Here is a 26,606-nt window from a genome sequence, read left to right on the forward strand (position 1 = left end):
TTTCTACTAATCAAGCCATTATCATGCAATTAACCTCAAAAATCACAAGAACAATTATTCCTCCAAAATATTTACATGAATCGTAGAATTTTAAACCTGATAAATGTTGTAAATATAAATGTAAAAAAAAACATAGAATCGAAGTAATGAAGTCTCGATGAGTAATGAAAATTCAGTACGAAAGAAATGAATAAACAGTGAGAATGATAATAAATGTGTCATGTAAGAGAGAGAATGATCTCCATAAATAAATTTAAAGATATTGTTGAAGTCGAAATGAGGGTTATGATTTTTAGTTTAAAACTCGTATGTTAGCGAAACTAGTGACGAGTTTCAATGGTAAAAGAATAAGAAAAATGAAGAGATATGTAAACCCCGGTCAAAAAACTTATTTTGACAAATTAGTGATAAATGAGGTAGTTTGAATTTATTAAGTATAAATTAAGGGGAAATTTCATGATGATCTAAGTAAATAAATTAATGCATGAAATTCAAATTTTGACATAAAAGACACTGATTATCTAGTTTTACGGTATCGTTGATATATTTCAATTTGATTGTTGGATCAGACTGAAATTTTATAAGTAATCTCCAGACTTATTGCTTGATCTTAGGTTAACATTTAATGAGAATCAGAGTTTGAGAAGACTTTACAAGAGTACTGGAAATCGAATAAATTGAAGAAGATGACATACAAGCCATTAATAAGAATATTTTTATAATTTTATCAAAACAAATATTCTCCTCTCCTCCTTTAAAGACAACCCATGTCCTTTGCAAAAGGAAAACAGTAAGGAGACCATTTTTTTGGTCCCCTTTTCTTCATCTTCTTCCCATTTCTTCAAGCTAAATCAAAAGAATGTTATTAGGAGGATTATATTCAAGAAAACAAATTAAAGTAGCTAAACTTAGAGAGTTATGGAGCTTGAGAAAAACAAAGAGAAGAAGCTGGAAATTGGAAAAGGAGGATATGATTTTTGCAAGAATTCACTGAAATAAATTAAAGTAGCAAAGGTAAGGAACATACCCTCAAGTAATTTCGTTTTCTCTCTTGTTCTTGCATGAGGAGAAGAAAACCTCCAAGTTGGCGAGTGAGGACTTGGGGGGGGAGAGATTTTATATGAGCATACTCACCTTGACTAGTAAGACGTGTTTTGGGGCCATACATGGCTGCCAAGAACAAATTTGTGAGGCCTGTGGGCTAAAGTAGACAATATCTTGCTAGTGGGGTGCGGTGGGGTGTTACAAAACCAGTCGAAAAGACCAAAACACCCTCACAAATAGCCTTTGTTTTTTAGTTGTAAGGTTAATTTTGTTATTTTACTATTTTAGAAAGAAAAAGACGGAGAAACCCCTTTATGCATATATATATATATATATATATATATATATATATATATATATATATATTTTCTCTCTCTTCCAAGGGCATGACTCATTTTTCTTAAAAAGACAAAAGAGCCCCCCACCCAAAGATTATTTTTTGTTTGTTTTTGATGGCAAAATAGTTATTACACTAATAAAAAAAATATCCAATCATTTTGTTTCTAATTAATTTTACAATGACGAATATATCTTTTGGAAAAGATATTTTTATCTCAATTTCAGGCTTAATAATATTTTTTTTGACAAGGATAAAATTTTATTTACACTGTTTCAATGTATAATTTTTCTTGTGTCTATGGTTATAGTAAAAGACTAAGCTCTTTTATATATATATATATAACAATAAAATATAAAAGAATGAACAATATTTTTGTGAACAATAAAAATTGCACACGTTTTAGTTGCATGAATAATAATAATGTGTAATGTATAATATATAGAAAACCGGATATTTCTTTGCCTTGTCGCCACACTAAAATTTTCATCTTTTCTTGAAAAAGTTCATTACTTTATTAGTTCAGGGTTTAAAGCTTCAAAAGGCCGTCAGGCTAGTTTCATTTTTCTTTCTCATAATTTCTGCTTTTGTGAAGGATTGGAGATCTGGGGTTCTGTTAAAATCACACACACACACACACACTATATTGTTTTCTGGTTTTAATCTAATAAAATGGTTTCCGTTATCATTAGAAAACACTTTGATTTTTGTGATTATCATCCATCTTTTCTGCACCTCGGATTGGCCATGGCTTGAAGGATGGCATAAAATGGTGGGACGCAAAGCCAGTTTTTATGATAGGCACTCCATAGATAATGAGAACTCTGTTCTCTTAGGATTATCTAGCTTATTATGCCAATGTACTGTCAGTAGCGGGAAAGTAAGATTCCAAGGCATTTCAACTGAAAGTATGTAAAACACAAGCCATGCCAAGAAACACTGACTAATTTCTAAGTGTACGGCCTTTGAAAATAGGCATACAGGTTAAAAAGTCTTGGGTATGGTTAGAAAACGTGAAGCAAGTAAAAAATTGATGTTACCTATCATGAAAGAGGTAACCTGCATTGCATGACAGAAGCTAATACTTGAACACCTAAAACTTTACAAAAGCTCTTCTAACACTCTACAAAAGCTCTTTGCAAGTGGACTTGTTGTGCCCAAGACCCTTGCATCTACTGCACTGGAGCTGACGTTTGACAACATCCTTTTGCCCATATTTCTTTGTGGTAGGCCGGCCTGGAGGACGCCGGGTCGGAGGAGGGGTTACAATTACTACAACCTGAGAAGAGTCTTTCTCAACAGGCATGTCCACATTGGTTACAGGGTGAACAGACTCGAAATACGTCAATCGGTAACTTTCGGTTGTGAAATATCTTGAACAATAGTCATACGGACACCTGCCAATACAACCAATGACAGCAAGAGCATGGCAACAAGGAAAACCAGTAAGCTGCCACTCTTTGCAACTACAATCCCAGCGGTCGATATCAACCACTTCTACAGATTCACCACGAACCTCAAATGTACTACCAGCTGACAATAGCACCTGAAGGGAATGTACTTTCAAGGTTTCCTTCTCTAGCTTTTCCTCTGAGGATGGAGTTAATCTTGTCAGCCACTGGTTGGAATCTGCTCTCCTTGTATAAATCAACTCCATAATCTTACCCCGTATTACATCAACCATCTGTGTTATTGGTAACTCATGTGCATCTGAAACCCAACTGTAGAACATCTCTCCCAAGTTAGATGTCATGTAATTGTATCTTGCACCCTGAAAAAACGAGTTCGCCCAATTTTGCGGCTCACTCTGGAGAATCCAATTATATGCTTCTGGAGAAATACTTTTAATGCTCTCTATGCACCTCTGGAAGATTTCAGGCCTATATGCATAGGCGGCAGCATTTAAGTCTTCAATCATTAGTCGCTTAACCTCATGAGAAAACTGCCCCTTCAAGTCTTGAATAAGTTGCTCAGACAAATATCGTAGGCAATAGCTATGGTATGAACCCTTGAATATCTCAGCAATTGATTCCTTTAAGCCCTTCTGTTTGTCTGCTACGAATGTTATTGGACAAGAAGTTGACAGTGCAGTTTTCAATTGAAGTAAAAACCAGTGCCAATTATCATTACTTTCTGCATCTACTACCGCAAAAGCAACAGGAAACACGCTATCATTACCATCTGCAGCTGTTGCTGCTAACAGTGTACCTTGATACTTTGAATTTAAAGGTAAGCTATCAAGAAAAAGAAGAGGCCTGCAACCTTGAACAAAACCATACAATGAGGCATGGAATGAGACAAATAGGCCCTCAAAACTTGAGTCATCCTTAGTGGTGAATGTTGCCAGACTACCTGGATTTGTTTCCATTAGCTTGTCACAGAAAAATGGTAACTGATTATATGCCTCTTTGTATGAACCCTGAAGCTGCTCCTTCGCAATTTCTTTCCCACGCCATGCCTGGAAGTAGTTTAGTTGGATTCCATATTCTTGTTTTATGTCATTGACAATATCCTTGGGCTTGTAATTTGGGAAAACTTTCAACTTTTCCTTAATAATACTAGCCACCCAGCTTCGAGTTGCCTGATGTCCTGTTGTCACCACCGACCCTTCACATGTATGAGTTGGATTCATCTTCTTTATGCAAATTAGTTGGGTGGTTGACAACCTTGATGCATGAATTCTCCAAGGACAACCTTCAGCTTTGCATTTAACAGTTACTCGATGGCTATCATTCTTCTTATATCTAAATGCAAACTGGTGTGCAATGGCATATTTACGCAATGACTCTCGAAATTCATGAACACTTCTAAATCTTTGACCCACTCCAGTAATAGTATTCTGCCATTGCTGTGCACCCTTAGCATGTTTCTCATCATTGGAAGCAAGAAGAGGAAGAATGGGTGAAATCTCAAGTGGATCAATCTGCGGATCTTCAATGTGAACATCAACATTATTGGTATCGTCTACAACATCAAGATCAAGAGGTGCAGAAAGTGAGTTATCGGGCTGGGTGATATCCTCCAGAACGGCAAGAGGTGCATCAATAGGAGGCTCTTCTTCAGACAGAGTTGTTCTGCTTGATCTACAAAATCAAGAATTGGTAAAGATACTCCAAAAGATCAACAAAATGACCAAAGTTTTTAGGTTAGACATCAAGAATACTACCTACTCGCAGGCAAATTTGAGACACCAGGCAGAAAATTATCTTCCAAAATCACATAAATATCTACAGTGAAAGAATCCCCATGGAATTTTATCATCCGGTTTAAGTCCTTGTCATTAGAGATAGTAATGAGAGTCTTCTTATTGCCCGGGAGAAAGTATTTGAGAGACATGGTATCGACATTGCAACTAAACATCTCAGCCACCTCCAACTTGAAATCATCGAATTTGATTTTGTCATCAATGTCTATAGCATGAGCATCACCACCTGTATAAGACAAAGTACCATCCTTATCCGTCTCAAATTCACCACCCAACTGACAAATAGCTATTATTTTTATCTCCGCCATCACCTGACTAAACCCAACAAATAAGTAAGAAATTAAAACCCAAAATGTAATACATTATGAGAAAACATCACATTTACAGATAACCGGAAAAAGAAGCACCAAAGCAAGCTCTGCAATCTTTTAATACCTATGACTATGTAACGAATGGACACAGAGTGGATTTTCAAAAACTTAATTAGTCATAAAAATCCATCTTTCAGCTATCTTACCAGCCAAATGGACGAAAGCTGTGTGTTTGTTTACTGCAACCAACCACATTGGTAGGGTGCAATGAAAGATTTCATATTCAGGCTTCCAACCACATGTTCAGGCTTCCAACCACATTTTAGTATTTTCAGATAAAATAGATTAAAGATTTCATGTTCAGGCTTCCAACCACATCAAGTTAACGCAAAACAACAAAATTTCACTCAATTCTGCCTAATGAAACCTTTTTCTAAGCTGTTATTGGCGGGAACTAACTACTAAATCAAACAACATTGGTAGGGTGCAATGAAAACAGTCTGGCAATCAACATCAGCTTTGAAATTTCAAAATCGCAATACCAAAAAGGGATAAAAATTCAATCTTTTTGGCCAGCCTCAACCAAATTAAAGGACCCAATTCCTAGAGCACTAATAAAAACCCCCTAACTTTCTACGTTCCAGTGAAACCCAGAAAACATTACACGGCAATTTCCACCAAGAACCCCAAATAAACAATGAAGCTCAAAACTTTATCCTCAAATATTACAAAATTGTCTACAAAAACCAAATTTAACAAAACACAGAATAAACAAACCCTAAAGAATTGAAATAATAACATGAACAACATAGTGAGAAAATAAAAAGAAAGCCGGTACCTTTATTACAGATAAAAAAGGGAAGAGAGAACCTGTGAAATTGGTTCAATTCCCCAAAAGAAAAAAGAAAACCCTTGTATAAACAGGACTTGGATTCAAACTGGCCTCTCAATCAGAACAGAACCATAGAGAGAGAGAGAGAGAGAGAGAGAGAGGGAACATGTGTGTCGGGTTTTTGTGTTTTGATAAAAAAAAAAAAAACAGACAGTACCAAGTACAGGGAACCTCAAGAGTTTTACGCTGTCAGCCAAGGAAGATTTGTTCAGGCTAAGAAACTTTACATGGTATCTAAACTTTATATATTAGTCATATTAGTCCCTATACTTTTTATGAAGTTAAAAAATCCTCTTACTTCCAATGGAGGGTTGTTGAGCCTATTAATACAATTATATCATTAATTGTATGGAAATAGTAGTGTTATGTTATGAATAATGATGTCTTCTATCATATTTAGTTTTTAATTACAGCATATAAATAGATAATTACAGAAGAATAAGTAAATTTATATTATTCAATATATAAATTCTAGTATTTAGTTACTGAGAATTTTGTTATAAAAAAAATCAGCATTCTAATTTTTTTAATTTTACAGCGATGTATAAAAATAAATCCTCATGCTAAGATTTCCCTATATGATTAACTGGATGAAGAATTTTAAAGTGGCTTAAAATGCAGGGGTTGATTTGACCGAATGTGTAAATAAAAGGGACCCTAATTGATTTTCAGCCCTTTTTATTTATTTATTATTTTTTCTGGTTAAGAGGTGGAATTCGGTGCCTATAATGAAAGTACAGATTCAATGATTTGGGATGCAGTTTTGGTTGGTTGGTGGGTCCCTTTCTATGATTGGATTCTTTTATCAAATTCATGGCCCCTTTCCCCTTCTTCGTTTGACCTCTATATATCCAAACTGCAAAGGCTTTTTTTCCCCCTTCTTCTTCTTTTTGATTTGCAAAGAAGGATATTCTAAATAAAAATAGAAAGATTTGGAATATCTTCTGGGTTGGGATAACTTTTACTTTCTCCTCTCTAATAATAATATACTTGTATGTCAGTGTTATTAAATTATACTACGGCCCGAATTTACTAGCTGTTGTTAAAAAAAATTAGATGAGAATTGATTTGGGTAAATTTAAATAATTTGATCAAATTATTTTTTTAAAATAATATTTTTTAATGTTTTTTAAATAAAAAATATTGTTTGTTTTTTCTAATTATATTTGAAGATAAGAATTAAAAAAACAACATCTAGAGAGAGGGGTATGATAATGTCAATGCAACACTATTAAATCTAGTTATTAAATCTGGTTCAAGAGTTGACCTGACTAAGTAACTAGGTCTTAGGTCATACAAGTTGACCCGGATCAATCTGAAAAAAAAAATACATTTGAGATTTAACATTCCATTTATACAAGTTTTGAAATAATGCATATTGATGTAGGCTATAAAAAGAAAAATATGAGACATTTCGAGCTTGTTTGACAGTGTGGTTGCGAGTGCTTTTCAAATAACTTTTCGTGCCGAAATACATGCCAATGATATTTTTTTTATTTTTAAAAAATTATTTTTGACATTAGCACATCAAAACGATCCAAAACATATTAATTTTTTTAAAAAAAAATTTGAATTTTTTAGGAACGCAGTTTGTACCGCGTTCCCAAACGGTTTCGAAGTATAGTATAATTATCTCATATCAAAAAGTTAAGAAACAATTTATGTGGATGCAAGTTATAAAAAAATATAATACTAAGTGTTCATAAATTATTTTTATATTTTTTGGATTTATTAAAAAATTAAATATACCGAGTTTGATAACCATGTTATGAAACACAAAAATAACATCATCCAAATCAAAGCTTCTTTAATTGGTTTGTAGAGGGGTGAAATGGGAGGTAGGATTTGTGATGTGTTTGGGAACATGGCTGAAACCGTGTTGTCTAAAAATTTAAATCTTTTTTGCTTAATTTTTTTTTATATTTTCAGATTTTTAAAGTACTGATGTTAAAATGATTTTTAAAAAATAATAAAAAATTATTTTAATATATTTCTGAACAAAAAACATTTTAAACCTCAACCGCTACTGCATTTCTAAACAAACACACCCTCGAAGGACTCATAGGATGGAGACGGCCACATATTATAGCTGTGGATAACAGGTATTTGCCACCATCATTTTCAAGCTCATCTCAGGTGGTTATGAAAGTTAATCCATGGTGTACTAGCTGTCAACACAAAAACCAGAAATCTAATACATATATCAGATACAATCTCCACGGCATATTGGGTTACAATACAAGCACACAAACTGATAGTTAAGGTCAACTGTTAAATGTGATAAGCTCCAGCTTTTTTGAGCCCTACAAGAATTAAAATAGGTTAATGATAATTTACAAGGATATCACTTGGGAGAAGAACAGACAAGTTCATCTCCTCTACAAATTCAAAAGAAAGAAAGTAGAGGAACAATCTTGGAGCTCTGATACTCATCATCAATCTCAAGTTTGTTCGTCAACTTTTGCGAGTCATGGTACCGAAACCATGGCCACTTGCTGTAATTTATTGGAACACTTCTACCATACCTCGTTGAACTACAAACAAACAGAAACTCCAGGTTAAAGCAGTTGTTCTGCAGATTTCATCAGCACTACAAAAAAATTTACACTAGGGTGGTGTATAATTCTATATACACCAACCATTAACAATCTATAGTCTGAATCCTACAACATGTGTAAAATCTCATCAATAAAATGCAGGCTTCACTCACATGTACATGGACATATTCATTAATGGCCAGGCTGTTTTCAAGAAGACTAATGCATGAATCATCCTGCGCGTTGTAGCTAAAGGAATTCAGCTGCATGGAACAGGTGGAGGAGCAGCCTCTACCAGCAGATTAATTGCTTTGGAGCATGTTCATTCTTACAAATTGTGCTCCCTAATTTCATTTCAATCAATTTTGATAAAACCATTTATTGCAATTACCCTCAAATATAGAAGAGAAAATCTTACACACAATAATTCTTCTGTTCATTCAAAGATAGATGAAGGAATCGCAGGGAACAATCTATTTAAACACTGCCATGTATATGAGACATTCCAATGATGGTCCTTGAATAGATACTGTTTTGCAGGTAAATCCCACACAAGAACCCCAGTAAATACCCTGAATCAAAGACCAGAACACTCTCTCCAGTAGAGTACTAGGAAAGTAAGACAAAAGCTAGGGAATTTGACATGCACCTGGAGAAGAGAAGTCCGAAACTGGAAAGGTATAGCTGCTCTAGGAAAGTAAACCTGTGATATCATTATGGTAGATGGATAGACAGTACTTGACTAATATGTAGACAAACAAGACAACAAATCATTGTGACGGATGTTCATTAATTGGTTAAGAAGATCAGATTCATTTCACAGATCTTTACTAATTGATTTGACTCAAGCTTGACGGGTGGTTTAAGTAAGTTGTGCGTTTCTGTATTCTTTATACTTCTCCTCATGCAAAATTTCTAGAAATGTCATCACTAGCCATTGTCACGGTTTAAATGCATAGAAACAATCTAAAAAGTTTCACTGCTGAATCTATCACCAGAAAATCTGAACAAGGCATTACTCCACAGCGTTATCATGAGTGGACAGCAACAGAACCAGCAGAGTATATTGGCGATGGCAAGCAAAAAATGATCCTCCCTGTAAAAACATTGTGCCATGACATATTCTAGGAATGTGATCGATTTAAGGGACATTCCATGATTAAGCTTACATTCATCATTAATGTCAGTACTTGCAATTGTAAATGCAATCAGGGCAGAGACAATGCAAGGAGGTCACTTTGATTTTAAGAAACAGCTGAAATGATTTTCACCAATATTTGAGGAAGAAACCACCTATATTCCATCGTACATAAACAATCTCCACAGCAGCTAAAATGTAACCACAGTGACTATTTTTTGATATTGGCCAACTTCAGATTAACAGCAAATTGAATATATGCTGACAGCATGAAAATTGACAGCCATAAACTCGAATCATCGTCATTATGACAGAAGGAAGGCATAACACTCTATCAACCTATGTTCCTCTATGCATAATCCTCTTCATGTTCGCTATAGTGTAACCACAATTTAATTAAGGGTAAATAATCTAAGTCGTTAGTTTAACTTTAACATGACTTGAAGTTTCAGATGACAAACAAATAGCGAAGGATATAAATTTGGCACGTTCCTATTCGGTATCGTAATGATATAGTTTAAGGCACTGATTATTAGAACCAGTTCCAAAATTGAGGCTAATCACCTTGCTTTCCCAGATTCAAAAGTAGATTTCTTTTTATTTTTTGAAAAAGCAACTGATAAATTATCTATCGACAGATTAGCAACTGAAAACTGCACCTAGATTGAGGCACATAAAATACTAGCCATGATCATCAAGATAGCTTTTGCAAACGCTGTGTACAATTAGAGACAGGGCATACCTCTTCAATCAGAGAGAGATGCACAAGTGAAGCCATCACTGATCAGTTGGTTAACTGCATCCCTAAACCTGTAATAATCCTCAACCTTGTTGTAAACTTGATGAGAAATCCGAGCATAGCCAGTAATTGAACCACCTTCTCCATCAAGCGGAGCTCTAAAATAAATAGGAACTTCAACCTGGAAATGCTCTCTCAAATGTGTCCTTAACTTCAAAGAATCCGACTCGCTCGAAATCCCCAAACAAGCAGGCAATCCAACCATAATCATACTCCCACACATCTCCGGCGGAGACCCAAGATTAGTCCCCCAAGCTTTCACCAACATCTCCCCCATCTCCACAACTTTTTCATGATTCCTCTCCTTAATTCCGTCAATCCCACCTTCAAACCTATTAATAAACTCCAAAACCGCTGGAACAACCAATTGAGCACTATAATCCCTAGTCCCAATCCAAGCACTCTCTACAGCCAATCCATTACCATACTCATGAGACACGACAGGGTGATGCAGATCACCCCCATTGCCCTCCTCTCCTCTCTTCCTGCAATACAAAAAGGCAATAGAAGGAGGGCAAAAAAACCACTTATGCAAATTACTAGTATAAAAATCAGCCCCAATATCTCTCACATCAACATCAACACACCCAATTCCATGAGCAGCATCAACAAAAACCTGATCAACACCTTCCTCTCTACAAATCTTAACTAATTCTTTAACAGGAATAACAACACTTGGCATTGAAGTAACATGATCAATCACAGCCAACCTAACTTTCTTCTTCCCATTTTCTTTCCCTCTCTCTAAAGCCTTTCTAAATTCACTCACGATCTCTTCCTTTGATGTAATAGGGAAAGGTAACTGTACCTCAATAACTTCCCCTCCAGCACGCGTCACATAAGCCTGAACAGACTTTTTTACAGCACCATAAGCATAATGCAACATGACAGCAACATCTCCTTTGTTAAATCTCCCTTCAGTAAAACCCCATGCATAGTTCTGTAAAACAATGGCAACAGCAGTGGTGGCATTGTCCACAAGGGAGATTTCATCAACAGAACGAGCGTTTACCAAAGATTTGATGATGGAACGTGAATGAAGGATAGAAGATTGGAGGGTGTTGAAGTAGAAGTGATCAGGCTGGCGGAGGAACTGGAGCTGGAAGCTTTGCTGGGCAGAGATGACAGATTGAGGACAGCTCCCAAAGCTGCCGTTGTTAATCCGAGAGATGGTTTGGTCATGGTGGGAGAACTCTGATTGGATTTCAGAGTCAGAAATGAAAGAAAGTCTTGGTTTCTTGGTGGGGTTGGAGCAGCCATTGAATGAGTCGTTTTTCTTGCAGTGCTTCGAGGAGGAGGAGGAGGAGGAAACCATGGCATGGAGGAGGCCTAATGGAGAGGAAAGTAGAGATGATGTAAAGAGGAAGAGATGAGTGGAGAAAAATAATGTTTTGGTGACATATGGAAAACATAAACTCCACTAATCACTTACGTGCCACCAACCGGTCACCCCACCCCACGTCATCGCCTATTGGAGAATGGAACTAGATTCTCCTTTTGTTCTTGTAACCTTCGATCAAGTTAAACTCCTAGAGTTTACTCCCTACTCATTCATGGTCAATGTTGTGCAAGAAACAACGGGACAATCGTCTTGTTCAACGGTTTTTGATCAGAGCCGTTTGTTTACACGATGAAAACTACAGGATAGAACAAGTTTATTATAGAGATTGGAATATTTTGATCATTAATTTGAAGAAGAAACTCTAATGTCAATGTGGTGACATTTTTGAGATGGGCTTCTACTAGCTGATGATGACAAGCTACTATCTCATTAATTAATTATAGAATTTATTTATAAAGTTGGAAACTTGACGATGATTTCCATCAATGAAACATGTGTCCTTTCCTTTTGTAATGATTCATTGTCGACCACAATGTTTTAATTTGTTCCCCTTTTTGTTGTTTCAATATTTATTTTTTTTCACATGTTTTTGTTCCTAACCTCCTTACATTAACATAAAGTTATTAAAACCAAGGTTGGAGTTATAAATGAGTTAACTAAAGTTCACAACGATCAATCTAAAATAATATTATTTTAAGATTTCCTCTTTAAATCAAATGTACATTATTTATAAAGAATTAAAAAATAAAATCAAGTTTTAATTGATTTGGCTAGTTAAATAATCAGCTATAAAAACAAATCACTAAACTAATCGGTCAGTTCAAGTTAAACAACACCAACCAAAACACGAGTTTCATCATGAAAATAATTCATCATATGAGATAAAGGACTCTGGATATACGAAATAATTACTTGCTCTCTTACAATTTGGTCACCATGGTGCAGGCTAAGGTTATTATGCTCACAAATTAAAGTAAGTATCTGTGTTGGTTACAATTTAATCCAATGTGTGGAGGTTATGAAATTGATTAATTTAAGTGATTAAGACTATCAGTTTGCTATTTGTTTATCTAAGTTATGTCCACTTGTTCTCTGCAACTAAACAATTTTATAAGATTCTGTTCTCCATTTGTCTGGATTCTCTACCTTTGCTGACACCGAAAGGCAGCATTGTAAAAAACAAATCTCTGAGGAAATTTGTTATTTGTTAATTGCCACTGCTTGCCAATTATATGTATGAAAAAACAATTTGGGCAATCAATTTAATTTTCAACATGCAATCTTTCACTTAAACAAAGCTGAAACTATTCTCAGGATCTTTGAGATAGTATTTTCTGTGTTTGATAAGGTTTGTATATATGCAAACTTGATAATTCATGGATGTTGTAATATTTATGTTTCACTTTAGTACTTAATTTCATGCAATATGTGCTAAAAGGTGGAATTTCTTTTAGTTAGAAGAGAGTTAATACATTGATACTTTCAACATAAATTATAAAGAACAGTTGGATCTTCTCCATTCTTAATTAAGTATAGAGTGAACAAGACAGTTCAACATCCATGGCTTTAGGTCCCAAATAGTATGCAAGGGACAAAACAGTTGTTCCATGCATGGTTTTGGAGTTTCCTCCGGCATTATTGATTGATTTAACCAGCAAGTACAGAAACTTCCTTCGCTGCACCAAACACCCCTATCCTCAAATCATGCCACAAACCCTGAATGTAATTCACAATCAGAAGGAATTTGATCAATGGGACTCCTGTCTTGCCAGAGCAAGACAAGTATAGCTCCCACTAAGGGGACAAGTACAGCAACTGGGCTGGAGATACACATCCATGGCAACGCTTAATAGAGGATAATCACTGCAATCTTACTTTTCCGTGCATTGACAAGAGTTATGGCTCTGCTCTGTCTTGAATCCATTCTAAAGTACAGTCTCTGCCGACTCCAGCCTCTCAGAAGGAGCTGACTCAAAACTCAAATCAGTCATTTGATAAAAATCACACTACTGGACAATAAGGCAATACAAGAATCCAGTCCTGGTGGTCAACCTAGAAAATTTATGGTCTCTATATAAAAGACCAGCGGATAGCTAATTTGCCACAACATAATTTCAACCTTCATGGGTAACCTATTGCTATTTTACTTTGTCATAAGCAGCTATATTCTGGGGTTCACATTCAGGGCTAAAAAGGCGGACCAGCAGAGCAGAAGTTGAACTCCAAGCAATAGCTCCACAAGCAGCCCACCGAAGACTCCTAGGATTTGTAATTCTTGGACCTGCATGAACAGCAGACCGATAAACATTGCAGGTTTGGATGAATACAGACTACTATGAAAAGCTAAAACTATAGCTAATTATGTGCAAAATTGAAAAACAAACTACACATCTGAAAAGCAACAAAATGGAGACATAAAAAGATGTTTTAGTTTTTGTCTTAGGATCAATGACGGGCTGAAAAATTAACTTGTAAGCACCAAATCCAAAATGCTTCAGAAAGACATTGTAACTGCAATTCCTCCCCTTATGCAGTTTCCATTGCTTTGATATATCGGAAGCTCATTTTAGTGTTCTATTTTTTCTACTTGTTTCCCATAACTCTAATAATTTGCACCTACAACTTGGACGTTAAAGCTGTTTTAACAGCACCATGTAATTAACTCAAGATTTTACCACAACTCAAACTTCAAATGTTTCAACTCACAATCAACTCAAGATTTCTTTAAAGATCTACATGCTTGATTTCCAGGATATTGCCACTGTTTGACATAGACTTTTAACCCCCTCCTTTGATCTTTTCACATTTTTAATAGGTTTCTAAATCTCGATTCCAACTGAGATGATCATCTATACAACCTTTTGAGCAAGTCATATCAGGCACATCATCTGAAATTCCAGGATGCTTTACAGAATGATGGCCTGCGGATGATGACACACTTAATAGATTACATTAGTCAAACAAGATTTTGTCAATAAAATGAGAATACCATTTGGTTCAACTCCAACACACGCAGGAGAAAAAACCCCTCAAATGACACCATTGGTTTCTTAAAGGCGGAACGCCAATTAGATTAAACCCTTCCATTTAAATAACTGCTTAATATCTTCAATGGCTTCATCCAAGAACAAGAAACAGCCCATAAACACTATCATCATGATCAAAATTGTATACATTGTTGCATTCAATTTGATGGCAAATTATGACCTATCTTTCATGTTAGGATGTCAATTCATATGCTTATTTGGAAACAAAGTTCTCAACTTTTTATGCAAGACCCCGACTTTCCAGACCTTCTCCAACCCTACAAGGGACAGGCTTTATGTAATCTCATTTCCAAGACTTGTTCTTCAATGACTTTTTACAATTAGTAACATAACAAACATCTCCAAAAGGAAGATAGCATACACAATGGTAAAAGCTATGGTAGTTCGGTTCTTTAACGACCTCAAGAGCATTTTACTGAAACAGAGCAAATGTCAAAAGAACAACGTAATAGGAACAGTAGAACATACCATAATGCAACCTACAGAGAATCCAGAAACCAAATGCTCCTCCAACACTAAAAATTCCAGCTGTTTGCCTCATCAATCTAGAGCAAGGCTTACAATCTGACCTCATCAACTCCCCATCTGAGAACCCACATAAGCGCCTTAATGCCATCTGTAACAAACAGCCAATCCAATTCAATGCCCTTCAAAACCTGCAATATACTAAAAGGTACAAGCTTTTTTCACGCTTCAAAAATATTAACTCTCTAGCCCATTGGCACAAAAATTCAAGAAAATCCCAGACACAAGAACACTTATATGTTCCTTATAAAAAATCCTTACTTGAAATTATTTGGTGGCATAAAAATATTCTTTTTCACAAAAAAGAAAACTTTTTGATGTGAGCGATGAACTCCTCCTACTACTTATTCTGATGAGGGAAAAAAGAAAAGATTACATGTTGCAGCAATATACCTTGCACTAATGCATTTACCTGAATCGAAAGTCAAAAGCAACTGGCTTAAAACACTTGTAAAATTAAAAACAGAATGATGTTCTCTCAGTGTGTCATTTTGTAGAACAGATGGAGAGCGTGTGAATCAATACTCTAATAGCAACAAAACGCATCAATATAATGGTTAAATCGTTATAAAGATGTGATCTTTACTACCTGGGAACTGAGCAGGGAGTTTGATTGAATTGAATTGCGACAAGGGGAAGTTGTATTTTATAAGTTTGGGATTTCGTCTTCCGTGCCCGTCTGAGATAGAGAGGTTAGCAGAATTATGAAATGGGTCTAGTTGATTCGTTTGTGTATTTTGCCTGTTGGGCTTGGAGGGTTTAAATGTCATAGATTCTTTTGGGCTCTCCTACTGTGGTTTATAGCCTTTTTTTTCCCCAGAATAAAGAGGATATATTTATTTGTGTTTTTTTAACCAAATGTTTTTTTTAATGCTTGTCTCTCTTATGTTCAAGACACTAACCAGATATAACCAGAAATTATGACTTGCATATATGTATTTTTAAAGTTATTTGGTAAGTAGATTCAGTTTTAATTAATTCATAAATGGATCCTGAAATCTCTCAATATTGAAATAAAAAAATCAAAGTTTGAGTTTGGATTATGGTGACTACAAATCCAATATTAATAAATGCTCATTTTCGTTGGGACAAGGGGTTTGGTTTGGAAATTTATGGAACGTCCAAGCAATCTCTTTTTTTAAAATGCGGTCAAATTTATTTATTTATTTAAAATTAAGTTTTTACTTATATATTTAGATGATTTTAATATATTAATATTAAAAATAATTTTTTAAAAATAAAAAATATTATTTTTTAAAAAAATACCACCAGTACCGTCAAACAACCAGTAATCAAGAGCAAGAAGACAAAATATTTAGATGTCATGTTTACCGGGGCACCAATCTTCTTGTGGATGATGATAAGAGAGGGAAGCAGGTTTGAATGAAGGAAGAAGAATCAACCAGAGGTGGTCCTTGCAAAAGGGTTGTTTTCAATCAAAATCACATTTTTCTTGTCGTTTTATTTAGGAGGAGCGAATCAAGACACGACAACCATTGCTTGCCACTTCTACTGTAGTGCTGGAAGATCTTTAAAAGCTTTGTTTTCAATAAAAATCACCCTTTTCTTTTCGTTTAGCTATCTGCCTTGATTGCTACACCCTCTTCAAGCTCAAGTGCTCAGCAGTACTCAGTCTCTTCACTTTGCTTCAAGCTCAGCTCAGGTTTCTCTTCTTGTCCTCTCTATCTCTCACACACAAAATCATCATCACTGCATACGTGAACATATTGATCTTGATATCTTGGTTGTTATCTCTTTTCTTCTACCATTCCAAACTGTGCTATATGCTCAAGGGTTTCTGTGTTTCCTTTATTTGAAAACAGTATGACACTTACCCTTGTTTTGGAAGCAAGTTGTAAATATTGATCTTCATAGTTCTTGTTGAAATTTCAATTTATAGGTAACATCATGGAGAGGTGAATCATTTGATCTAGTTTTGAGTAGATAAATAGGCATGTGTTTGGATATTGGACTGGTGAAAACCAGCTTCCAATTATCACCAATCCAAAAGTTTCTGATTCAAAATATTTCTTTTATTCTAACAATTTCATCATCATCATCTGACAACATCAAGTTTTCTTTTAAGAAGCTACTGAGACTATATAGTAATCTAGTTCCTTTTCGAAAGCTACTGGCTTACGCAATTGTTTTCTTTTATTTCTATGGAAATGAGTATATTAGGACATGCAAATGCTCTGTTCAGGCAATCAGTTGAGCGTCCTGCTTACTCTTTTCTTCATTCTATCTTGCAGGGATATTGTATCCTCATATGGGGAATAAAATTCTTCTCAAGGTTTTCTGTTTATGGGCTTTGACATGCTTGCTTCTTCCTGCTAACTCTAATGGCCTGGTGAGAATAGGTTTGAAGAAGCGCCGTCTAGACCTTGATACTATTAAGGCTGCCAGAATTACTAGACAGGAGGGGAAACCAGGAGCAGGTGCAAACAGTTTGGTCCATGATCTAGGAAGTTCAGATGCAGATATAATACCCCTTAAAAACTATTTGGATGCTCAATACTTGGGAGAAATTGGTATTGGCTCGCCCCCACAAAACTTCACAGTCATATTTGACACTGGAAGCTCCAATCTCTGGGTTCCATCATCAAAATGCTACTTTTCTGTGAGTTCAACTGATCTTTATTGGTTTTTAATGTACAGTCCTAAAGATGAGATCAGCTGCTGACTTGCAATCACCTGCAGATTGCCTGCTATTTCCATTCCAAGTACAAGTCAAGCTTGTCGAGTACATATATCAAGAATGGTAATTATGTGGTCTCTGTTTTCACTACATTTGAAGTTAAATTACTAGAGTACATGTTATAGACAACATTGGATGCTATGTTGTGAGGTTAAAACTCAGATTTTTGTTTTCAAATTCATATTCAGGGAACTCTTGTGAAATACATTATGGATCAGGATCAATTTCTGGTTTCTTAAGTCAAGACAATGTTCAAGTTGGGGGCCTTGTTGTCAAAGATCAAGTGAGTTATTTGTTCCATTTTACATTTATTTGGAGAATCATCTGTCTTCTTTTTGCAGTAATGTGTGTGTGTGTGTGTGACTTTTGTAATCCAGGTTTTTATTGAGGTTACAAAAGAAGGAAGTCTTTCATTCGTATTGGGGAAGTTTGATGGAATACTTGGGCTTGGGTTTCAGGAAATTTCAGTTGGGAATGTTGTCCCTGTGTGGTATGTTTATGTCAGGACCGTAGTTCTTGTTTTGTAATTTCATTCTTCTTGGAAACAATCACTTAGATTCATCATCTCTGCGATTCCTTTCTCTAGTACCTTGGATAGACTAATTCATGGAAAGAGCACAGGTACAATATGGTGCAACAAGATCTTGTAGATGATGAGGTGTTCTCGTTCTGGCTCAACCGAAATCCTGAGGCGAAAGAGGGTGGTGAGCTTGTGTTTGGAGGGGTTGATCCGAAACACTTCAAGGGAAAGCATACCTATGTTCCAGTTACCAAAAAAGGGTACTGGCAGGTAAAAGCATTTCATCTTTGGACCAATTTCTAACCTTGTTCTTATATGCTATTTTCAAAGAGGGAAAACTGAGTTTTTCTTACTGCTGTTTCCCATTTTCAGATCAACATGGGGGATTTTCTAATTGGCAACCATTCAACAGGTGATATTCAGTCAACTTGAGCTTTTTTATTTCTATGTTGTTTATGCCCCCCTTTTCTCTGTATAATTCTCTATTAACATAGAGGAAAAACTGCAGTAGATAATCCCAGACATGAGAACTGCCGAGCACCTTGAATCCTATAATGAATGATGAGTCACTTCTCTTAGAAATTGTTGCCTCCTAATATCTAGTTTTTCTACATGGTCCGCCTCGTGCATTTCCAAGTTCATGATTCAGCATGATGCCAAAATTTCTACCTGAAGTCTAATGGAATTCCATGTCTGTAAAACCCGGCAGCCTTCATGCTCTTACAACAAAGCCTTCTAATACATTCGCTTATTCCTCAGGTCTTTGCGAGGAGGGCTGCGCTGCAATTGTGGACTCCGGAACCTCATTGCTTGCTGGTCCAACAGTAAGTTTCTTTCACCTTCCTGATGATTAGCTTCTTCCCAAAACAGGCCTCCTTGCATGAAAGTTCAAATTTCCTTTCTTTTTTATGTTTTACTTGTTTCAAATGTATACTAACTAGCTATCATTTTCAGCCCATCATTACCGAAATCAATCATGCCATTGGAGCAGAAGGGGTTGTGAGCGCTGAGTGTAAGGAAGTGGTTTCTCAGTATGGAGACTTAATATGGGAACTCTTAATATCAGGGGTGCGTTTGTCTCTAATTAGTTTGTTATTTCAATTACATTTCCACGTATGCTGATGCCCTAATTTTATGCTGTGGACTTCAGGTAAAACCCAACAAAGTATGTGCGCAACTTGGTTTATGCATTTTCAATGGGGATGAGTATGTGAGGTAAAGAAATTCACGTTATGTTCTGGTCTATAATCCACATGTTTGGCACAGAAACTTTGCACAAGATGACTTAGCCTGATCGCTTTCATCACATGCATCCTGGGAAAGTATTTCCTTCAAAGATTTCAAGTATTTGATAGCAATGAGTGGCACTGAAAGTGCATATTTTTAGATATTGGAGCAAATTGCAAGTGCATGAGCATGATTACCAGAATACAAGAAATTTTTGTGAATCTGCTGACCAATGTTCTCTCTGTTGCAAAAGAGTTTTAAGGGCCTTATAAGGTGCTTAAGAAACTGCCTCAACAGCATCTTTGGTTGACACTAAAACCTGATTTCTTGTGTAGCACTGGTATTGAATCAGTGGTTGAGAAGGAAAACAAGGAGGGATCATCTGCTGGTGATGATCTTCTATGCACTGCTTGTGAGATGCTTGTTATTTGGGTCCAGAATCAACTACGAGAAAAGGAAACAAAGGAAGCAGCAATCAACTATTTAGATAAGGTTGGTTTACATCAAAACCCTGCCTCTTTTTCAGAAGCTCAAATCTGTATGCTAAGTTTTAGTTTTTGACCCTTGACAGCTATGTGAAAGCCTGCCAAGTCCAATGGGAGAGTCAGTGATTGATTGCAATAGCATTTCAACCATGCCAAACATCTCATTTACCATCGGAGATAAGCCTTTTAGCCTCACTCCAGAGCAGGTTCAATTTCCATAATCTTGCTTTGGAAGTCGAAATATATCATTAGAAATCTTTATCTTTGTATTTCTAAAACCACTCGTTTGCTTTCAGTATGTTCTGAAAACCGGAGAAGGCATTGCTCAAGTTTGCATCAGTGGGTTCATGGCTTTGGATGTGCCGCCTCCACGCGGTCCTCTGTGGTATGCCATCCTAGCCATTGATATAGCTCTGGTCGACATATATAGCTTTTCTTTCTGCAGTTTATGTCTGAGCTTAACCTGAAAATGCATGCTTGCAGGATTCTTGGTGATGTATTCATGGGTGTGTATCATACCGTCTTCGACTATGGTAACCTTGAAGTGGGTTTTGCAGAGGCTGCTTAATGATCCTTTTGCTAGGCTGTAATGCTATGACAGATTTTCCTATGCCAATCAGAGATCACTCTGTAATGTAAATGTTTGTTAGGCATATTAGGACTATGAATTGATAATCTATTTGTATCCATCATCTGCTAAAAACAAGGCATCAGGACAATTTTAAAGAATATCAAGGAACAGAATGTTTAAATTTTGATGAATCTCATTTAGATTATTAAATGCTGAAGATATTGCCAAAGAACTCAATTTATCTAAAAGATTAAAGACCATGACTCAAAATCCTCCCCTTCCCTTTTGTTGAAAAATAATGTCGTATTTAAAAATAATGACTGGTATCATTTTTTTAAAATTAAAAAATGGAAATCATAAAAACAGAAAGAAAATGTCTTCTAGTATTTTTTTATTTAAAAAATACAAAAATATCCAAAAAATAATTTATTTTATGTTTTTGTTTCTTTAACCAATCACATATTCTTTTCTTTTCTTATTAGACATAATTTATACAAGAGTTGAGCTTTCATTGCCATGATAACTATTTTGCTCTCAGAAAGCATGTGCACATTTTATGAAAAATGCTCAGAAGCCTTACAAATATAATTCCTTTCATCTAATTTTCACTTTTCAGTCCTACCAATCTTTCAAGAAAAAAAATTAAGTAATGTTCTTTATAAACATCTATATTAAAAGAATAATAATATAGAAATTAACTCAATTTTAATTTTTTTAAAAGGAACTTTATCTACCCATTTTCTCTATATCAGATTTGAACAAATTAATCATGTCGGTCAATATTTTTTCTGACTTGAAACTTAGCCGTGAGTTAGGCTCTAAGTCTTGGGAACTAGCTTTGCACATAGCAGATTTTTTTAACAAGGGTGTAACCAGCCTCCCTGTCCATACTACAGAGTACGAAAGTGCTTAGAACTACACGAGTATGCCACTTGAAATGCATAACATCAACTAAAGAAAACTAGAGTATTACGGCATAGTGTGAAGTACAGATGCACCACCGAACTTCACTGTTCTTCATCACTATCATTGCTGAAAACAGAGGCTACAGCTGATTTTGGCTTCTTTGCGGCTTTGGCCGAGGAGTTCTGTGCAGTGAATGCAAAAGGGCCACTAGTTAAATGAAGAGCAGATGAACTATTCAGTCATCAAATATTGATTTCTTTCACTCAAATTGGTACAACATTGTGATATTGCTTACAGATTTTACAGGTGAAAAATTCAAAGAGGTGCCAATTACAAGGCAAGAAAGGGCCATGCAACTCCCATAAGTTGAAAAGAATAACTTGTGTTGTAAGCCAGAAAATATGTATGCGATCTTGAGATACCATTCAACATTACTTTTCAGAACGTCAAACAAAAAAAAAGGAACACAGTTGTTATTCTTGTTACTTACATCCATGAGAGTAAAAGTGTTGCCATACAGAAAGGATGTTTTTTAAAGTTACTTGACATAAGCAACATTTACTCAGAAGCGGAATGCATTTATGAGTGCAATTAATCATCAGGGAGTTATCTACAAGTTGCAAAATCCTAGCTAGAGAGAATTTCTATGCATGGGAAATAACTATTCATCTATCCTCACTGCAATGCATAAAGACCTAAGTTTACTCAAGTTATAAAGGAAATAAGGACCCTAGAATAAACTACCATGTTATTATCATACCGCAACAATCTACCTTGTGATGGCACAATGAAGCCATGAAAACAGCATCTTTACTCATCATACTGAAAAGCTTCTATGCGCCTACAATGATATAAATTCTAATTCTTCAGCTGCATACCTTTGAAAGGCCACCTTTAGATGAAAACCCAAATTTTAATGCCCTCCGCTGATCCTGATCCACAAGTGCAGTTCCACTTCTAAGTGAAGTGGAAACCTGAGCAGATGCAGATTCTTCTTTTTGCTGCTCCTGTTTATGAGCATCTGCCCTATATTGCATAGAAGAATATAAAAACAAATATGGTAAGGAAAATTTTTTGAAGACAATAAAACAAATGGAAAAAGCTTGAACTAGCTGTTGCATTTGTGAAAGAAAACAAGAATGCATACATCTGTGCAAACTTAGCCATCTCCCTCTCCTGTCGTTGCAGTTCTCGCTTTCGCCGATCATCACGACTGCTAGTACCACGCATCTCTCTCATTTCCTTAAATCTCTGAAACCATCATCCAAGAGCATTACAGATTTAGGAGAAAAAACAGAGAGTGATAGCACTAGGGGTTGAAAAATGCCAAGTAAGATCTCACACCTTTCTATGATTATGGTCGTATGAACTCAGATGAGCTTCAAATTCCATGGCCAATTTGTATTGCTTGTTGCAAAGATCACAAAAGAACACCTTCCTTATCTCTTTCACCTCAGTTTGAATTTTCTGCTCCCGTTCAGCTAACACCTGAATTTTCATAATGTGCACGAAGCAGGCAGTAGAAGCCACCAGGTAATAAAAACTGCAGGAAATTCTCAAGAGCTTCGAAAGTTGATGTTCCCCCATGATAATACCATTCCCGTCAAAAGACACACATATATGCTATATGCTGCCTTCTGTTATTAGATGTGGGTTTCAGAGAAAAAAGCATCAACCTCAAAATATTATCTACCAGTTAAAATATTAATAATGGTCTACAAATTTATAGGCATACCTCCCGCTTTTTTGTGTGTTCCTCAGTTTCTTCAACCTCAATGTCAAGTTTTCTTCGCTGAATATTTTCTTCTGCGGTAAAAAAATCATCTTCTTCTTGTTTTCCAATCCCTAACTTTGGATCTCTAATTCCAGATTTTATAGGCTCAATGATTCCTGACCATAAAAGCCAAAAATTATTGTTAAAATTACAACATCATAAACAAATAAAACATTCCACAGGAATCGATCCTATTGATGTTTCTCATATCATTCAGACTAAAGGCAAATGATAGATTGGAAACTCTACCCACTTCACTCTACTTAACAAGATAGCAGACCACAAATAATTGTACAAAAGGAACAGTTAGCAAACAATGCCAATAGGCAATAATGAGTAGATATATCTGCATTTTTAACAGTTTGCAACCTACGGCATTATATATCTGAGTAAAGCTCGTGGTCTGATAATCAAAACTATAATGGAAATAGGAGGTTTAAGAGCATTCAGGGCCAGGACATATGGGTTCATCGATCACCGTAGCCGAGGAAAGGTTTTTGAGGTGATTGTTTTGTTCTGTAGAAAATGGATGCTTCAAGCAACAAACATAAAGCAGCATGATTCAACTTCAATGATTTCAAGATCATGTGTCAATAGAGTATGTAAAATATATTCCAAAACATCTTAAATAACTATTGATGTTACAACAGTGAAAACATGATGGTAGATTCAAGCAAAGCAATCACTTAAAAAATGAAGAAGGATAGGAGACCATCCTCAAACAACTCCTCCCATGAATGAGGCTCAACTATTTACATACCTTGCTCGTCCTTTCCAAGACCCTTTCCTTTCCATCCCATTTTCTGAAGAAGCCTAAAACCAATATTTGACGCTGTCAACTTTGTGTCCAATGAAGCTTGTTCAACATTGTCTAGATCAACATTTTCTGTAGGTCTGTGATCTTTTGGTAACCGAAAATCCTCTGTGAAATCCTCAATAAGAGAGTCCTATCAAGCACATACAAAAATGTGATGTTACACATCCATGCACATGAGATTGCATGATCCTCAACCATTCACGAAACTTGTAATGAATGCACAAGCACATAGTAAAGGAAAATTTCCATTAAAATATAAAAATATAATGTCCATGTGAACAATTATTATAAATTAAGTGACCCTGCAAGATTAGGTTATTCCTTAATTGGGGAAATTTACAAGCCACTTATAACCAGCCAATTGGAAATTCACAAAAAGCCTACTGTATTGAATAGGCTATGTTGGTGCAATCCATCAAATATGCAAAAAGCCAGAAAAAAAGGCAATATAATTTTATAAGCCTGAAATTACCTGCTCTCTAACAAGTGGCTGTTTATTGTGGGTGCTTGTTTCTTGTTTATCACTGTACCATCTGCGATCCATCTTCAAATACCTAAGCACAAATCAAGAATTAAAGTAATAAAACATTTCATTTCAGAGGAGAAGAAAGTGGAGAAAAAAAACATGTCATTTTAGATTCCAATAGAGTATAAATATAGTCAGAATAGACACCCTTCATGAAAATTATCCAAGGCTGCAAATGCCAGCAATTAGCTGATCAATTATGAATAGGATTTTAGTTGCCAGAAACAATGAGCACAAAATTGAATTCACATGTTTATGCTCGAACCTGATTTAGTTTACAAAATGCAGAAAAGAAAGTCTAAAATTCAATCAAGGACATCCCTTTTCGAAATCCTAAACTCTATCAGCAACCGAATACGCCATAAAAAAAATTCAAACATCCAAAGAGTCGCCTCCACAATGAAAAAAACCCAACAAAGTTAGCTTCTTTTACGTTTTAAACTGATTCCTCGAATGGTTTCTCATATAACTTCATTTTACAACCCAGGAAAAGGAGTTTCTTGTGTAACATACAAAGCAACAAACACTTAAAAAAACCAAACCCCTATCAATATCATGCCCTAACAAACTCTAATTAATCATCACAAATCAAATTGATCTCCTTGTAGTGAAACCTAAACCCACCAACACAAATCTAACAGAAACAATAACTAGCACCTCCAATTCTTATGCAGTGCAGAGGATTTAAAAGTTCTAATCTTTGAAGTCTGCTAAAAGAAAAGACCATGAATACCTTGGAAAAAAAAACTTTTATTCAATAATATCGGGAAAAAATCATTAAATTTGATCAAACTAAATTATATTTACCTGATTATTAATCAATGGATTAGAAGCAGAGAAACCAAACACAAACAAAGTCTTTGAATTTTGATCTCTGCTTTTGTCTCTCTGGTTTTTGCCTTGATGTTTCTTCGAAGACGAAACTCAAATGCCAAAGGGTCCCGTAGATTAATAATATGGGCTAATTATTTTAGAGAGCTTAGCCCAATATAGTTTGAGCTATGCTTGATGAATTGTTTTTGGATTAAAATGGTCGAATAGAGATAGATTTTAGCTTTCTCAGCCCAAAGTAGATTTTAGGGCTTACTTCCTAAGTTTGAACGCATGCTCAAAAATAGAAAATAAATAAATTTTGTAATATATAACATAATGTTTTTTAAAAGTATTTTATAATTAAAAATATAATAAAATAATTTTTTTATATTAAAAACTTAAAATAAAATTAATTTAATAAATTTTCATATAAAAAATAATTTAAAAAACAGAAATTAACACATTCCTAAACAGATAATTAGTTCCGAGTTGTATATAAACTACAACTTAATTAAAAATTTCTTATTATTAACAAAAAATGAAAACTTAATTCGAATATATTAACATAGACGATGGATCTAAAATTTAATGCTAAAAAGCAATGATAATCATTGCAGCTAAAAAAAGAAAAGAGATTAGAGCAAGTTTAGGAAAAGAAAATATATTTTTCTTCACCAAACTTTTCTATTTTAAATATACCTTAAAATCTTCTCATAATTGTTATATTTAGAAAATCAAAAGACCTCGATTTATAATGTGAGTTTTTTAAGTATATTTTTTTTCTTATGCGGTATTTAAATACAACAACAAATTTATGAAAAGAAAATATAATGCATGTATAATGATAATTCAAGAAGTTGATCTAGATTCTATTTAGGAGAGCGGAAGCTTTCGCTTTTAAATATTTTTTAAAAGTATATTTGTCTTGAAAAAATATAAAATTATTATTTTTTTAATGTTTTTAGATGACTTTAATGTTTTAATATAAAAAAATCTAAAAACAATTATAGTATCAAACAGACGCTTAATGACTCAGAAAATCTACTCCCTTCCTCGACTATTAAGTTTGACAGGTGTGTATTTAAAATTGTT

At 35.1% G+C, this 26,606-nt stretch overlaps 5 protein-coding genes across 17 annotated transcripts; 1 reads left to right on the plus strand and 4 right to left on the minus strand.

Annotated features, from left to right (window-relative positions):
• Positions 1–2,308: 2,308 nt before the first annotated feature.
• On the minus strand, positions 2,309–5,925 carry LOC133693654 (uncharacterized). Of its 3 annotated transcripts, none has more exons than XM_062114913.1 (3): positions 5,736–5,925; positions 4,548–4,812; positions 2,309–4,464 (listed from the first exon to the last, which is right to left on the minus strand). In XM_062114913.1, exons 2-3 carry the CDS (start codon positions 4,739–4,741, stop codon positions 2,505–2,507), a joined length of 2,154 nt encoding a protein of 717 aa, XP_061970897.1. In that variant the 5' UTR covers positions 4,742–4,812; positions 5,736–5,925; the 3' UTR covers positions 2,309–2,504. The 3 variants fall into 3 exon arrangements, with proteins under 3 accessions (XP_061970897.1, XP_061970896.1, XP_061970895.1); XM_062114912.1 differs by having other exon boundaries at positions 4,548–4,897; XM_062114911.1 differs by having other exon boundaries at positions 4,548–4,901.
• Positions 5,926–7,962: 2,037 nt separating this feature from the next.
• On the minus strand, positions 7,963–11,663 carry LOC133695027 (probable L-cysteine desulfhydrase, chloroplastic). 6 transcript variants are annotated; one of them, XR_009842352.1, is made up of 3 exons: positions 10,207–11,663; positions 8,500–8,562; positions 7,963–8,323 (listed from the first exon to the last, which is right to left on the minus strand). XR_009842352.1 is itself a non-coding variant. In XM_062116766.1 (2 exons), the coding sequence occupies exon 1, from the start codon at positions 11,576–11,578 to the stop codon at positions 10,211–10,213; it is 1,368 nt and encodes a 455-aa protein (XP_061972750.1). In that variant the 5' UTR covers positions 11,579–11,662; the 3' UTR covers positions 7,963–8,323; positions 10,207–10,210. The 6 variants fall into 6 exon arrangements, 3 of the variants coding, with proteins under 3 accessions (XP_061972750.1, XP_061972752.1, XP_061972751.1); XR_009842351.1 differs by lacking the exon at positions 8,500–8,562 and adding an exon at positions 8,976–9,029; XR_009842350.1 differs by lacking the exon at positions 8,500–8,562 and adding an exon at positions 8,976–9,422.
• LOC133695026 (aspartic proteinase-like) lies at positions 10,211–20,863 on the plus strand. The gene is made up of 15 exons (XM_062116765.1): positions 10,211–10,214; positions 16,795–16,840; positions 17,430–17,797; positions 17,878–17,938; positions 18,064–18,158; positions 18,253–18,365; positions 18,497–18,665; positions 18,768–18,807; positions 19,155–19,219; positions 19,350–19,463; positions 19,546–19,610; positions 19,958–20,114; positions 20,194–20,313; positions 20,404–20,492; positions 20,591–20,863. Exons 3-15 carry the CDS (start codon positions 17,447–17,449, stop codon positions 20,673–20,675), a joined length of 1,524 nt encoding a protein of 507 aa, XP_061972749.1. The 5' UTR covers positions 10,211–10,214; positions 16,795–16,840; positions 17,430–17,446; the 3' UTR covers positions 20,676–20,863.
• LOC133694013 (uncharacterized) lies at positions 13,098–16,013 on the minus strand. Of its 5 annotated transcripts, none has more exons than XM_062115426.1 (3): positions 15,767–16,013; positions 15,121–15,308; positions 13,098–13,886 (listed from the first exon to the last, which is right to left on the minus strand). In XM_062115426.1, the coding sequence occupies exons 2-3, from the start codon at positions 15,266–15,268 to the stop codon at positions 13,744–13,746; spliced, it is 291 nt and encodes a 96-aa protein (XP_061971410.1). In that variant the 5' UTR covers positions 15,269–15,308; positions 15,767–16,013; the 3' UTR covers positions 13,098–13,743. The 5 variants fall into 5 exon arrangements, with proteins under 5 accessions (XP_061971410.1, XP_061971408.1, XP_061971407.1 ...); XM_062115424.1 differs by having other exon boundaries at positions 15,121–15,318; positions 15,767–16,012; XM_062115423.1 differs by having other exon boundaries at positions 15,121–15,268; positions 15,767–15,993.
• A 568-nt stretch (positions 20,864–21,431) lies between the features above and the next one.
• LOC133695028 (uncharacterized) lies at positions 21,432–25,667 on the minus strand. Of its 2 annotated transcripts, none has more exons than XM_062116769.1 (8): positions 25,509–25,667; positions 24,648–24,729; positions 24,119–24,305; positions 23,320–23,474; positions 22,929–23,072; positions 22,732–22,835; positions 22,463–22,610; positions 21,432–21,791 (listed from the first exon to the last, which is right to left on the minus strand). In XM_062116769.1, exons 2-8 carry the CDS (start codon positions 24,717–24,719, stop codon positions 21,705–21,707), a joined length of 897 nt encoding a protein of 298 aa, XP_061972753.1. In that variant the 5' UTR covers positions 24,720–24,729; positions 25,509–25,667; the 3' UTR covers positions 21,432–21,704. The 2 variants fall into 2 exon arrangements, with proteins under 2 accessions (XP_061972753.1, XP_061972754.1); XM_062116770.1 differs by having other exon boundaries at positions 21,432–21,766; positions 25,509–25,664.
• Positions 25,668–26,606: the final 939 nt, after the last annotated feature.

Source organism: Populus nigra, chromosome 5 (genome assembly GCF_951802175.1).
Source record: "Populus nigra chromosome 5, ddPopNigr1.1, whole genome shotgun sequence".
In the NCBI taxonomy this organism is placed as follows: domain Eukaryota; kingdom Viridiplantae; phylum Streptophyta; class Magnoliopsida; order Malpighiales; family Salicaceae; genus Populus; species Populus nigra.